At 44.9% G+C, this 14,504-nt stretch overlaps 1 protein-coding gene across 1 annotated transcript in view; it reads right to left on the bottom strand.

Moving 5' to 3' along the window:
* TMEM144 (transmembrane protein 144) overlaps nucleotides 1–14,504 on the bottom strand; it is an 81,652-nt gene that overhangs the window by 29,434 nt on the left and 37,714 nt on the right. Inside the window, exons 5-7 of the mRNA XM_073605789.1 lie at nucleotides 10,393–10,473; nucleotides 10,123–10,204; nucleotides 1,866–1,939 (exon numbers count right to left, since the gene is read on the bottom strand). Coding sequence (XP_073461890.1) covers nucleotides 1,866–1,939; nucleotides 10,123–10,204; nucleotides 10,393–10,473 — 237 coding nt within the window. The remainder of the gene's footprint in view (nucleotides 1–1,865; nucleotides 1,940–10,122; nucleotides 10,205–10,392; nucleotides 10,474–14,504) is intronic.

Below are 14,504 nucleotides of genomic sequence, written 5' to 3'. Positions count from 1 at the left end.
TTTAGAGTGGACAGCATCTCCGTTTGTACTGTAAGTAACTCCTTCATAATCTGAGATGTCTCCGTCCCTGTCAGCTTCTGTATACACTTAAAGCAGAAGGGTTTTGGATGATCTGGGGGGGACCTATCATTACAGTTCCCACATCTCTTACAACGGGTAGAAGATTTCACGGGACGGCTGGCAACCTCACGGGCAGTGGCATCGTCCCCTGAAACAAAAAACACAGGCATATAGCACTGTAACACCCAGAAGAGAAAAGTTGGTGTACCCACCCCCATCTAAACCTCCAGAGGCTGGTCAGACTCACCCCCTGTGGTCTCTTCCATGGTCATAGACCCTACGGGTCTCTCCTCATGTTCTATGCTGCTTTCTCTGTAAGAGATCCTTGGATACAAGAAAGCGGCAGAGGAGAAGAGGGCACCTACTCCTTCTGGATTTTATATCCCCCTAATGAGTGGCTTCCACCGCGCTGACGCTGCCACCATTTTGCCAAAGACCGGAAATGACGCGGCGCATGCTGAGCTCACTTCCTGTTCAGTGGAGGAAGTGATGTCACTCCTCCATGATTCTCAGGAAGATGGCGCCAAGTGCCCACAGGACGCTGAGCGGTTCTCAACACAAGAGAAGTGACCGCGCGAGCCCAGTGAATGAACAGGCGGGCGTCCAGGGGGGGCGGGAGGGGGGTGGCGGCGGCCACAGTCCTGCTGAATGAAGCAATAGTCCTGACCAGCCACCGCTGTATAGGACTCCCTCCTGCATAAGGAAAACGACTCAGCGCTGCCTTTGGAAGGAAAACCAGGCCCCTTTTCTGCACGGCCACCGCACAAGGAGAGGAAGCAGGAAAATGGGCCCCCTGAAGTTCTGGGTATACTACTGTACCCAGGGTCCTTCAGCACTTAGGGGGGCTCTTCCAGTTTCTGCTGCCCCCCCTGAGGAAAAAGGATAGGGGAACCCCCCAGGAAGATTAAATATATCCAGCCGGACCCAGAGGCTTCCCAAGCATTTGGTCCGGCTCCTAGGGGTAGACCACCAGCCCCAGGTTTCGGGTCATAAGGAAAATAAACGGTTTCACTGTGGGAAAACACAATCAAAAACTGAGGAGCACAGGGAGGGGCGGGGGCCTTTAACCTCTTGATTGATTGTGTTTCCTGTCAAGTGGACCAGTCATCTCTCAGGGTGCCGTCCTGGAAGACGACTTGAGAAATAAAACATGTTTCAAATCTTTCCGACGGACTTGAGTCCGGTCGAAAAATCCGCTCGTCTGTATGCTAGTCCGACGGACTAAAACCGACACTAGGGCAGCTATTGGCTACTGGCTATCAACTTCTTTATTTTAGTCCGGTCGTACGTCATCACGTACGAATCCGTCGGATAGTGGTGTGATCGTGTGTAGGCAAGTCAGTTCGTTAGGAAAGTCCATCGGAAGTCCGCCGAAAGTCCGTCGGACCAGTCCAGTCGAACAGTCTGCTCGTGTGTACGCAGCATAAGAAGCCACACATCTGCCAAAAATTCTTTTTAAATCAGGTAACCCTTTTATTTTTAACATGTACTAAGCATGCACAAACACCGAGTGCCCAACCCCAGACCTTGCTCACCCCCCTAAAACAGGTTTCACCCCACATCTCCCTGAAGTATGGCTCTGTGCAGAGGTTCAGGACAAAAAAAAAGTAAAAAAAAAAAAAAAGTACTACTGTGCTCTCTTCGGATAACTCACAATGCCCCACAAAACGTGTTATTGCTATCCCCTGCATTCAAATATTGTTCATAGTATTATATGTATAGTGTTAATCATCATTCCAAATGTTTTTCTTCAACTGACTGAACAATTTGTTTCCAAGTGTAGTGAGAATGACAGGATTACTTACATTATTCGTCTTTGTAAAGGTGATAATTTGTCTAACCACGATTCATCTGATGGAGTGTCCCCCCTTGAATTGATCTGTTCAAACAAATTAAAAAGTATTTTTTTCAGCTGCACTTGCCACATATTCAAACAAATGTCCTAATTAAGACTTGTTCAAATCAAAAGCACACAAAAACTCAAGCATTTAATTTTCAGCTAGCACATGAGGGATATACAGTATATAAAGCACCCCATTCAAACTGACTGAATTGCAAAATGCAGGTTAAAGTAATACCACCTATGCTTTGAATCTAAAGAGGAACTGCAGTTTTCTCACATAATTTGTAACAAAAACATCTTTTCAATTCTGAAGCCTCCCTCCAACCACTTTGCATATTATTTTATATATACTGTGATTCTGTACTTGCCAAATATCCTGCAGAAATCTCCCTACACTGAGTCTGGCTGCATCCATTTTAACTGTGGGCAGCTGTAGCTGCTGCCTGGTCACTTTCTGGATTTACACAGACACATGCCTCCAGATCTGCAGCTCTCATTGGCCCTCTTATGACTCATCCCCCACCCTTCCTGGCAAACTCCCACAAGAGTGAGAGAGCTGTGCATGAGGTCATAAGCCTAGGCTTTTTACCAGACAATAAACAGGACGGGGGCTGTATAAGGTATTTACTGGCAGAAAAAAAAAAAAGTTTTACTATCCAAAGTTAAAACAAGGGCAGAAGATTTAATAGATGGAAAATTGAAAACATGACTGAAGGTCCACTTTAAAGTAGAATTAAAATGGTTCTAAAGCCTAAAAGTTTTTTTTTTTTTTTTACATTAAATCATTATATGCATTAAGGTAAAAAAAATCTTATATATCTTATGTCATAGGATCCCAAAGGCCCCATTTATACTTACCTGAGGCCATTCCTGATTGAGCGCTGTGCATGAGAGCAGCAGCTCTCTCCACTCTCTCCCTCTCACTGGGCAGATTGTAAGGAGCAGGAGCCATTGGCTCCCACTGCGATCAATAAAATCCTGTGATAAGGGAGTGGGGGCGGGGCTGTACCACCCAGTCTGTGTCAACAGACGCAGACAGGGAGGTTCCAGAGCAAGCCCGCACTAGTGCCCCCATAGAAAGCGGCTTTGTATGGGGACACTCGCTGAAAGGGGGGGAACCAGGAGGGCCAGTGGGTGACCCCAGGAGAGGAGAATCAGGGCTCTATGCAAAACCATTGTACAGTGCAGGTAAGTACAACATTTTTTTTATTTTATTAAAAAAACAAAGCTTTAATATCACTTTCAACCTAAAGCCTATTATATTGCAGTCTACCAATTCTTCAGTGTGGTGGTTGCAGTCGTTTTCTTTTTTAAGCTTTCGTTCTTTTTTTTTTTTCACCTGGTGAACTGGCAATACATAGATCGCTCCTAAACCAGACAAATTTTGTCCACGTATGGGTACGGAGGTTGTACAGAAGTCGATCTACATGTACAACTGACCTGTCAGATTTTCTCTGCTCAATCAATGCTGCAGGTTATAGCCTGCAATGCTGATCAGTGTATTCTGACAGCAGGGAAGTCTCCCTACTGTTAGAATACAATAGCTCAGCAGGGAGGATTTCCTCATCCTTCTCGAGTGTGTGGATGGGGAAATCAAGACAGTTTTTTTTTTTCTTTCAACCTACTGTTGGAAGAAAAGAAAACTGACTCATCCATGGACTGCCTAAGTGTGTTCTTTTACCAGATCAAGCTGTTCTGCAAAGGTAGCAATTAGAAGGTTGAGACAAACCATTTACCACTGACAGGGATGCTTACAACAACCAGCTTTTATTTATTCATTTAAAACCTTTATCCCCCCCCCCCCCCCAAAAAAAAAAAATGTTGCTGTAACTGTTCCCCCCAGTGATATGAGGCAATAATGTTCCCACCGACACCCCCAGTGTGACATAATGCCTGCCGCTGACACCAACAATGGGGCACTGTTCCTCACTCAAGGTATCAACAATGGTACACTATTCCTCTCGATGACACCAATGATGGGAGGGGGGATTTCCTCCCACTGAAACCAATGACAGGTAAATATTCCTCACACAGACATAAGTTATGATGTACTATTCCTTCCACTCATACCAATGACAAGGGAGATTTTCCTCCTATTGATAGCAATGATGGGGAACAATTCCTCCCACTGATACCAATGATGGGTTACTATTGCTCTTGATAAATGGGGATGGCTCCTTAGGCCTAGTTCACACTAATGCGATTTCAGATGCAACTTGAGTCACACAGAAACACATGACAAGGGAAAATACATTGTTTTTAATGGTGTCTGTTTACATCAAAACAATTCAGCACAAAGCGATTTTGTAAAACAGTTCCTGCACTACTTTAGTGCAATTACTGTATGATTTTGGGCTCACAGAATATTTAAACCTCAAAGTTTCATCCAAGTAGCACTGAACATCAGATCAAAATCGTATCCCTGCTGTGTAAACCTAGCATCGGAGACATCTGGCAAATGTGAATGCAACCATGAAAGCCAATTTGCAGGAACAGTCATCTAAAAAGGGAGTTTCTGCGGGGCAGAGAGCACCAGATTGAGGTCCCAAGGAAGCACATGGTGCTGTGAAGGGGGCCTCATCTGAGATACACCTTGGAATAAAGGCTTCGACAAGGGAAAGCAAGGCCAGACTTTTTTGAAAAAATATAGACAAAGCTCAACTGCCCTAACTGGTTGCTAGGCGCCTGCTGCATGGCATCTAGCAACCAGTGGCATCACCAAAGAGCAAGGCCCCAGCATTCCACCTCAGGGACGTGGCGACTGCGCTGTGATATGGTCACTCTCTGGAGGAGCTCCGCTCAACCGCCGGGGATCTCCGCTTCCCACAGAACCCCTACACACGACAACGCGTCAGTTTTAATCCCCCAAGCTGCAGGTGCCTCCACACTTTGCCACGAAGGCCCTGGGACCAGCCGTGGCCAGGTAAGCTGGCCGAAATTTTCTCCAGGCTCTCTACTGGTCAAAATGGCGACGGCCCCAAGAGGAGCAGGCAAGCTCCCAAAGCACGTTGCGGGCATGCAGCCCATACAGAGGGGGTTCCAAGTCCCTCCACACTCCAGCCCACCGCTATCAGGAGCCTCTACGCCTTCCACCAGGAGCCCTGCTCAATCCAGAGCACGCAGGGACTTCCAGGATGAAGCACTAGATTCACTAGATATGGAGACAGGCTCACAGCAGCTTGCAGCTCTTGCATCCCAGTCTGCTGAGGATCCCTTTGCTGCATTCTCCACCTCAGACCTCCCAATCTCTGGAAACCCCTGCAAGCTGCATCTTTGGGGCGGGTTGGGAGCGCTGTATACAGGGATTGGAATGCATGGACAGCAACACCCAACACAACACGGGTGTTTTTAACCCCATTTTAACCCCTCCTTGGGGGTTAAAAATACCCCGCTAGTGGCCGAAAAGAGACGCTTAAACAGCGGTAAAACACAGCTAAAACGAGTGGTGCTTTACCGCTGATGCCTTCACCGCCCCAGTGTGAAAGTATCCTTAAAGTATGCTTACAGCCCTAAGATCATCTTAACAATTTGACAGGATGGCCAGGATCTAGGGAGCAGAGTAGACCATATCAAGGATGAACTTTTTCCTCCTCCATGCCTAGTGCACTGCTCTACCCACGTCCTCCTCAATCTTCTCCAGAGGACCGGTGGTATGCAGATGGATGACTACAGTGCACTATGCAGAGGGTGGCAGATGTGTAAGCTGGCAGCAGAGGAGAGGACATGGATAGATGAGACAGTGACAGATGCAATGACACCCTTGGAGCAGGGATGGGAGAAAGACACATCCCTAATTATCAGGGGTTCATGCTGGGACTTGTAGTCCTTCACTCTTAGGGGATGTGACCCCCCCAAAAGTGAAGGACTACAGGTCCCAGCATGAACCTCTGCGAGTGGCAAGTGACACACTGCATTTGGTTGCAGGCTGTGGATGGCAAATGGCACTGCATCTGTTGGCGGGCTATGGGTGGCAAGTGACACACTGCATTTGGCAGCAGGCTCTGGGTGGCAAGTGGCACTGCGCCTTGTGGCAGGCTATGGGTGGCAAGTGACACACTGCATTTGGCAGCAGGCTCTGGGTGGAAAGTGGCACCGCACCTGGTGATGGGCTATGGCTGGCAAGTGACACTGCATTTGGCAGCAGGCTCTGGGTGGCAAGTGGCAGGCTATGGCTGGCAAGTGAAAAACTGCATTTAGTGACAGGGTCTGGGTGGCAAGTGACACACTGCATTTGGCAGCAGGCTATGGATGGCAAGTGGCACACTGCATCTGGTGGCAGGCAGTCCGCATCCTCTAACCATTTCTTGTATCATGCCTGCAGCATTTCACCACCTCCTGGTACCATGTCTGCAGCCACTAACCATCTCCTGTACCATGTCCGTAATCTGACCATCTCGTGTCTTTTATCATGTCTTCAGTCTCTGAAGGGGAGTCTGGAGAGGAGACAAGAGTGAGAGCGCCGTCAGGATGGCGGTCACGGGAGAAGTCAGACGTGTGTGGACTGTGGAGAGGAGACTACGGGATAAAACCAGAGCCACCAAGCCGGAGCCAACTGACTGATCCCTGCATGGTGCACCTGAGAGGCGGTCAGTGACAGCGCTGCCAAGCCAGTCTGGGGGGGGGGGGGGGGGTCACTGATGTAAGTGGGGCGTAAATACAATAATGTAAGGGGACACTGATATAAAGTTTCCCCCCTATATTAGGACCCCCACACCTTAGTGCATTCACTCTGCGGAAGGTGGTCTCTGGTTACCAGAGTCCCCCCCACAACAGAGTACCCGGCATTCCCCCTTACAGTGCAAGGGGGAAATCTGTGGACGCTGATGTAACTCCATACCAAAAATGTAATATGTTACAGCTTACCAATCATTAGATCTGGCGGATGCATTCGTTTTCTTTTAGGCTTCTTTCCAAGGTAACACACCTCATAGTTACATAGTTAGTAAGGTTGACTAAAGTCACCAGTCCATCCAATTCAACCTGAGTGAGTGTGTGTGTGTCCACAAATATCCCTATTTATTTAAGACACCCATATAGCGCCGTCAATTTACGCAGTGCTCCACACATAGATCGCACACTCAATCGGTCCCTACCCTCAAGGAGCCCACAATCCAAGGTCACCAACTCACATTCATATACTAGGGCCAATTTTTTGGACAGAAGCCAATTAACCTACCAGCATGTCCTATATTAACGTGCCCCCACTCTGGATGAAGGTGCATGGGGCACAGCAGACCGCAGCATTGTTATTCTGGGGGGAGGGGAGTGTTAGATGGACTATCAGATTTAGATATATTAACAAATTGAGACAACACTCCACCTTACACTTCAGTTATACAAGCAGTTTTTTTTCCTTTTGGGATAAAGGTGTTTTTTTTACATGAATAAATAAAAGCTGATCATTGTAAGCACCCCTGTCAGTGGTAAATGTTTGTCTCAACACTCTTAAAATGACACTAAAGGTTCAGTTTTTTTTTTTTGTTTGTTTAATAACAAACACGTCATACTTACCTCCACTGTGCAACTCGTTGTGCACAGAGTGGCACCGAACCTGGTCTTCTGGGGTCCCTCGGCGGCTCTCGCAGCTCCTCCCCACATCTGATAACCCCCTTGGAGAAGCGTTCTCCTGAAGCGCTCTCCTGGGGGGGTTACCTTGCGGGCGCGCTCCCGAGTCCAGCATTCAGCATCCATAGAGGCCGAATGCAGGACTTGGCCCCGTCCCTGGCACCCGCGGAACCCCGGGCAGAGAGACAGCGCGTCCCCGTGGGACAAGTTCGAGGGTTCAGGTAAGTAAAACGGGGGGGGGGGGGGCTAGGAGGCCGGTCACTGACAGGTGTTTTTTCAACTTAATGCATAGGATGCACTAAGGTGAAGAAAAAACACGAACCTTTACAGCCCCTTTAAATGATACATTTGCAGGAGAGCTTGTTCTGATAACTTACTGGCTGGATCACCAGATGAAAATAAAGGAAAGAAAGGCTAACAAAAAAACAAAAAAAATAATGCAAAGAACTGGTAAGCTGCAATATAAAAATATTTCTTTTTGATTTAATACCACTTTAAAGTTGCAATGGTCTGGAGTGGAATTGCGCATATGGGACTACCTCAAAGGAGGCCATCATCAAGATATGAAGGGGGTAGGGAAGCAGGAAGGGGGAGAGGAAAGGGGTGGGAAATTATGACTGAGCGGTAAGAGGAGTCTCGTCTCTATAAAAGAAATAAGGAGTCCAAATCTTCCAAGATTTGTCCTCCTGTTCCTTCAGGATCATGGTAAAGCTCTCCATTTCCTGGATTTCCACAATCTTCAACCACCAACGAGCTATTGTTGGGGGGCTTGAACTTTGCCATAATGCCGGTACAAGCCTTGGCTGCTGTGAGCAAGTTTTTTTAGTAAAGAATTTTTAAATTTCTTGTTGGATAACGGAGTGTCATTCAAGAGGCACACAGCCGTAACTTTGTTAAAGCAGTAGTAATCCTCAAAAATAAAAAAAATTGCAACAAAATGGTCCACTGCAGGATAATAGCATAATGTGCTAGTATGCATTGCATACTAGCACATTATGAAAGACTTGCCTTAGAACGAAGCTCTCCAGCCGCACACTGTCACTGCTGACAGGGCTTCCATCTTCACCCGATCTTCCTCCCGGGTTCTCGGGCTTCGGTTGTTTGACTGGTAGAGCCGCGATGACGTCACTCCCGCAAATGCACGCGGGACTCACGGACACAGCACGTTCACCCTGCGCCGGTGATGCCAATGGCTGCTACTATGGTAAATATCTCCTAAACTATGCACGTTTATGAGATATTTACTGTACCTACAGGTAAACCTTATTTTAGGCTTACCTGTAGTTACAAGTAAACAGGGACTTTGCTACAACTGTAGGGGATACTCCCGTTAGGGTCTTAATCGTATCTTGTAGTTCATTCCTGGCATCTTTAAATTATGGGCATTTCCAGAAGATATGAATAGGAGTCCTCTCAGAATTCCGACAGTGCCAGCAGGTGTTAGGTACCAGGGTTAGGTACCAGGGGGGGACATACGGTGCAGTTTTTCTGGAGTTCTGTACCACCGTGTGAGGCACTTATATCCCATCACCGACATCTGATGGTTCATGATCCAACCACACCTTTGTAGAATTTGAACAGTATTTTGGAAATTGACTGACAGGATCCGGTTTGAATGTTCTCTGAGCAGGAGGTCATCTAGATAGCCCATGACTGGAACACCTGTGAGCATGACAGAGCCAGACACAGAGCTAGAGCCTTGGTGAATACTTGAGGTGCAGTGGACAGACAGGGAAGGGCTACAAACTGGTTGTGTATGGTTCCCAAAGGAAATCACAGGTAGTGTTGATGTGCTGGAAAGATTGGGGCATACAAGTAAGAATCCTTGATTTCCACAGAGGCCAGAAAGTCTCCCAGATGCATGGAGGCAATTACAGACCTTGGGAATTCTATGCAAACGTTTTTCACTTTTTACACAAATTCTTGTGTCGAGTGCAATCAAATCAATTTTTTATACTATACTTAAAAAAAACATAATTCAGATCCATAAAGTTCAAAAACACATACAACTTATGTGCAATAAATAAAGTACAATATGCAATCAAAATTAATGTGTATAAAATCTAACATTATATATGTCACGTCATGGGGAGCCTACCTGTGACGTCATCACGTACGCCACAAGCTGAGGGCGTCAGGGCAAGTGTTATGATAGCTGCATTATGCTGCTTGCTTTTGATTCCTGAGAGTGAAATTGCACAATAAAACTGTTTTTATTGGATACTGGGCCATGGTTTCTGTGTCACATGTTTTGTGCTTGTATAAAATTATTTGTACTATTGCTTGTCATATTGAATGTTTTTCCCTTACTTTGCCGAACAAATGATCCAAAATGCTATACAGCATGCTAAAATGCACATCACAAGTGTTGATTCAGGCATGTGAAAATGCACTAAGAGATACAGGTTTATTAGTGCACATAAACCCAAACTGTAGCCATAAGGATCACTGGTCCTTAACTGGTTCTCTAAATTAAACGGTTATACTGCCCACACTAATGCATATATGTAAACCTTAAATAAAAAAAAGTTATAGGTAAGGTCTTTCCTCTTTAACTAGCTCTGACTGACATTAAGCAGATGGGAACGCTTCGTGTGGAATACATAGCACATAAAAGCAAGCAATATACACTGCTTGGACTTTGTAATACATACACTATCCATTAGAAGTGGAGTTGTTTCTGGTTCAGATGTAACAGGTTTTATGTCAGTTTTCACAAACAGGAAAATAACTGCACTGTAAAACAAATATTCACACATATTAATCTTATAAACACAAGCAACAAATAATCTCATTAAAAAAATTCTGTGAAAACATGAGATTTCATGAATTTAAAAGATGACAATAATATAGGTATTATAAGCAATACACATGGAGTTTCCAAAACACATAAAAATGCTCATGTAACAAATGAGAAACATTACCTTAGAGCAGAAAGTCCAGCTCCTGCATAGTTTAAATACGGCCTGTGAACTACTTCTGGATCTATTCCAAACATGCCAAATCTGGAAAAAATAGGATTAGATACTTTATCTTGCATTTAATAGAACAACATTTTACATGGTCATTTTCTAACAGCAGTAAATACATGCATATACATAAAAAATATATAAAATGTTAGCAACAGCCACTGTAAATAATGTAAACATAAGTAAAGCAACGAAAATGTATAAACACAAGAGGAAAGATACCAATACATTGTTTGCATATTAAATATAAAATATCAAGATGCATTAACATTTTTGGGATTTTTGAAGAAGATGGAGTAATGGATAGACAGTACAGCTCTGGAAAAGTAACCGTACTTCAATGTGTTTGTCTCCATCCATCTCATGTTGGTGGTTTGTAACATTAGCAGATAAAAGAACACTTTCAGTCGTTGTACAATTATAGTAAACGCGGACTAAAAATCAGCTATGTGAAATGTCAGTGCATAGCACACTAATTTAGTATAAGATTTTCCTGAAACTCTGACTCTGATTGGGGACTGCAGGGTGATAATTTACTGTAACACTTCCTAAGAACAGGTTTATATATTCAAGCCCTGTATGTTTGTTTCAGTGGAACTTCAGCTTTGAGGCTGAATGACATGTGAGCGCCACTCACAGTCCAGGAGTGTTGTGAGCCCAAGCTGCAATGACATTGAAATCTTCGATGGCATACAGATCCATCACATCCTGACCTGTATACACAACATGGAGGGAGAGGAAGTCTTTATAAAGTGAGGGGAATCAATCTTCACATCACATCACTGGAAAAGTTTCCCATTTGGAAGATTTACCCTTTGACAACAAAAGTTGGATATTTCAGGCCTAGTGACAAAAGGCACCAGGACAAAATTGAAAGGGTGGAGATATACAAAGCAATGGAAGCCTGACAGAGGTTCTAACTTGTAAACACTTTATCCAAACCTAAACTGTGGTCTTTAACCACTTGACCTATGGAATATTTACCCCCCCCCCCTTCATGACCAGGCCATTTTTTGCAATACGGCACTGCGTTAACAATTGCGCGGTTATGCAACGCTGTACCCAAACATCATTTATGTTATGTTTTTCCCACAAATAGAGCTTTCTTTTGGTGGTATTTGATCACCTCTGCGGTCTTTATCTTTTGCACTATAAAAAAAAAAAACACAATATATTTTACTTTTCTATAAAACATATCCAATAAAAAAAAAAAAAAAAAAACTATTTCTTTCTAAATTTAGGCCATGTATTCTGCTACATGTTTTTGGTAAAAAAAAATGCCAATAAAGGTATATTGATTGGTTTACACGAACATTATAGCGTCTACAAGCTATTGTAATTATTTATGGTGTTTTCTTTCTTTATTTTTATAACTAGTATTGATGGCGATCAACCACTTACAGCAGGATTGCGATATTGCAGCTGACAATTGGACACTAACACTTTGTGGGAACCAGTGATACTAATACAGTGGTCAGTGCTAAAAAATACGCAGTGTCACTGTACTGTTACCTCCTCTCATGCTCGCCTTCAGGACTTCTCCAGAGCCTCTCCCATCCTCTGGAACTCCCTGCCCCGGTATATCTGATCAGCCCCTAACCTGTCCACCTTTAGGAGGTCCCTGAAAACTCACTTATTCAGGGAAGCCTATCCCACACCCACCTAACAACTGTCCTTGAACCACCCCATCAAATCATTCCCCGCATCTATTACCTTTTGTACCACCACCCCCTCCCTTTGGAATGTAAGCTCTACGAGCAGGGCCCTCCTGTATTGTACTGTAATTGTGCTGTACCCCCTCAACATTGTAAAGTGCTGCATAAACTGTTGGCGCTATATAAATCGTGTATAATAATAATACTGACACTGGCTGAGAAGAAGTTAAACATCCCCCCATGAGAACGGCGATCTGCGTTGTTTACATAGGTAGATCTCCGTTCTGTGTGGTTTACCAACGATCGGCGGGTGCATAGAGTGCACCCAGATTGCGCCCCCTGCAGCATACATACACATGATCCTGTGCAGAGCAGCTGCCCTGTAGCAGTAAAACTGCTATAGGATGGTCAGCAAGTGGTTAGAGTGACGCTGTAATCCTGTTTAAACTGTTAAACGTAAAAGGCCTACTTACAGCAGAGATCACAAGATTGTCTTTATTGAATAACAAAGTTTCTCCTCTGCCCCTCAGTTTCACTTTGTTACTGGGGCCAAACTTTCACAGACTCCGTCTACTGTGACTTTCACTGACAAGTAAGGGCACGGTCACTGGGTGGGTAGATACTGATAAATCTTTAAAGAGATATTTGGGGTTTTAATAAAAACAAACATACTAACCTCCATGCTGCATCACTAGGATGCTGAAGGTCTCACACGCCGGTGTCTTGCCGAAAAAGTTCCCCCGGCGTATAATGACCCCCATGTACAGGCGCAGCGCTTGCGCAGTACGAAGCACTACTGAGCCGAAAATAGCCAAACATAATCAGCTGAGCGTCAGCTGTACACCACACCTCGCACATTTAAAACCACATTCTACCACACGCTCCCGATGCTACCAGACAATGCCGCATGCTCCCGAAGCTCGTGCTACTCTGCAAGGGGTGGATAATAAACGCATTATCACAGTAATACACCCGCCCCTTGCAGAGTAGCTCGAGCATCGGGAGGGTGCGGCAGCTTCGGCCACAATGTCTTGCTCGTTGCGCAGGCGCCGTGTACAGCTCACTCATAGCTGTTCAGCTTCGGATATTTTCGGCGGCTCCATTGTTGTTCATATTGAGCAAGTGCTGCGCCTGCGCAGTACAGGGGGATCATTGTCCGCCGAGGGGAACTTTCTCGGCAGAACACTGGCTCTAAGCCTAAGAACTGAGCGATCTGAGGGAAATGAAAGAACACATGACCACTGACTACTCAGTTCTCTCAGAGCAGAGAGGGGCGACTGACATTCACCACTCTACACTCTGCCCCTCCAATGGTCACTGGAGGACTGGGCAGGAAAGAGGGCAGGAGCAGCTGGCTCTGACTGTCAGTGGTGGCAGAGCCAGCTGCCAATCACGCATCTGAACGGATCCCACCCATATTGTCACAATCCTTCCAGAGGCTAAAGTGGCTCTGTGATGCCCATTGTCAGCTGAATATAGGTCACAGGAGAGTAAATGTACTCATGTGACCCAGATGAGTAGTATGGGCGAAATGGCTTTGGCCATATTTCTGACGATTAAGTTAGTGAAAACAAAGTCCAATCATTAGAGGCAGAAAATACGTGTTTTAGATTAAGTCAAAAGGCAATCTACTGTAACTGCATTTGCAAACCAACAGTAGGTTTAGAAAAGGCAAATTTAAATTACAAGGGCAACAAAAAAACAAAAATGGTATAGTTATACATCATTTGCAATTCCTGCACACTCAAAGTAAATGTAGACGTTTAGTCTGGACACTAGTTTATAAATACCAACTGTGGGTGTATATGGGATTGTATTTTTTTTTTTGGTTGAACTTGATGGACTTGTGTCTTTTTTCAACCTGACTAACTATGCAAGATATGATATATTTTTCTGATGTTTTTTTCCACTCCTTAAAGACGAACCGCAGGCCGACAGCTAAATACACAGTAGGAATGCATGCATGGTGGCTGTCAATAACTTTGTATTTGTCCATCTAGTCCCAAGACATATACAGCTTTTATCAGACTGCCAAACCAGGTTGGTGTCCTGACTTTGGTCTGCTTCAATTAGGCAACAAGGTGAGGTCACCTCCCTGCCCCCAGCCTGTGACTGGACAGTGAAGTACCAGCAATAGATTGATAAAGGTATCTCTCTGCTCTTTCCTCCGTTCAACATGTTCCTTTTCAGCACATGTGAAGGCCAGACACCTAACTGAGAGTGCTGCCCCTCCCTCACCCGTCTAAGGCTGGCCATACATTATTTTATTTTCTTGTACAACTTTCCTTTAGCTTTAACAAATCCATATAATATGAGGTCAAACCTAAACAATTTTAATTTGTATGCAATCAGGCAGGCCCTTGCATTACAATATTTGAAGGTAAATCTAAAGAACATTGAATAAGAAAAGTG

This window comes from Aquarana catesbeiana, linkage group LG01 (genome assembly GCF_042186555.1).
Source record: "Aquarana catesbeiana isolate 2022-GZ linkage group LG01, ASM4218655v1, whole genome shotgun sequence".
Classification (NCBI taxonomy): domain Eukaryota; kingdom Metazoa; phylum Chordata; class Amphibia; order Anura; family Ranidae; genus Aquarana; species Aquarana catesbeiana.
This window is presented reverse-complemented; position numbering and strand designations above follow the sequence as displayed.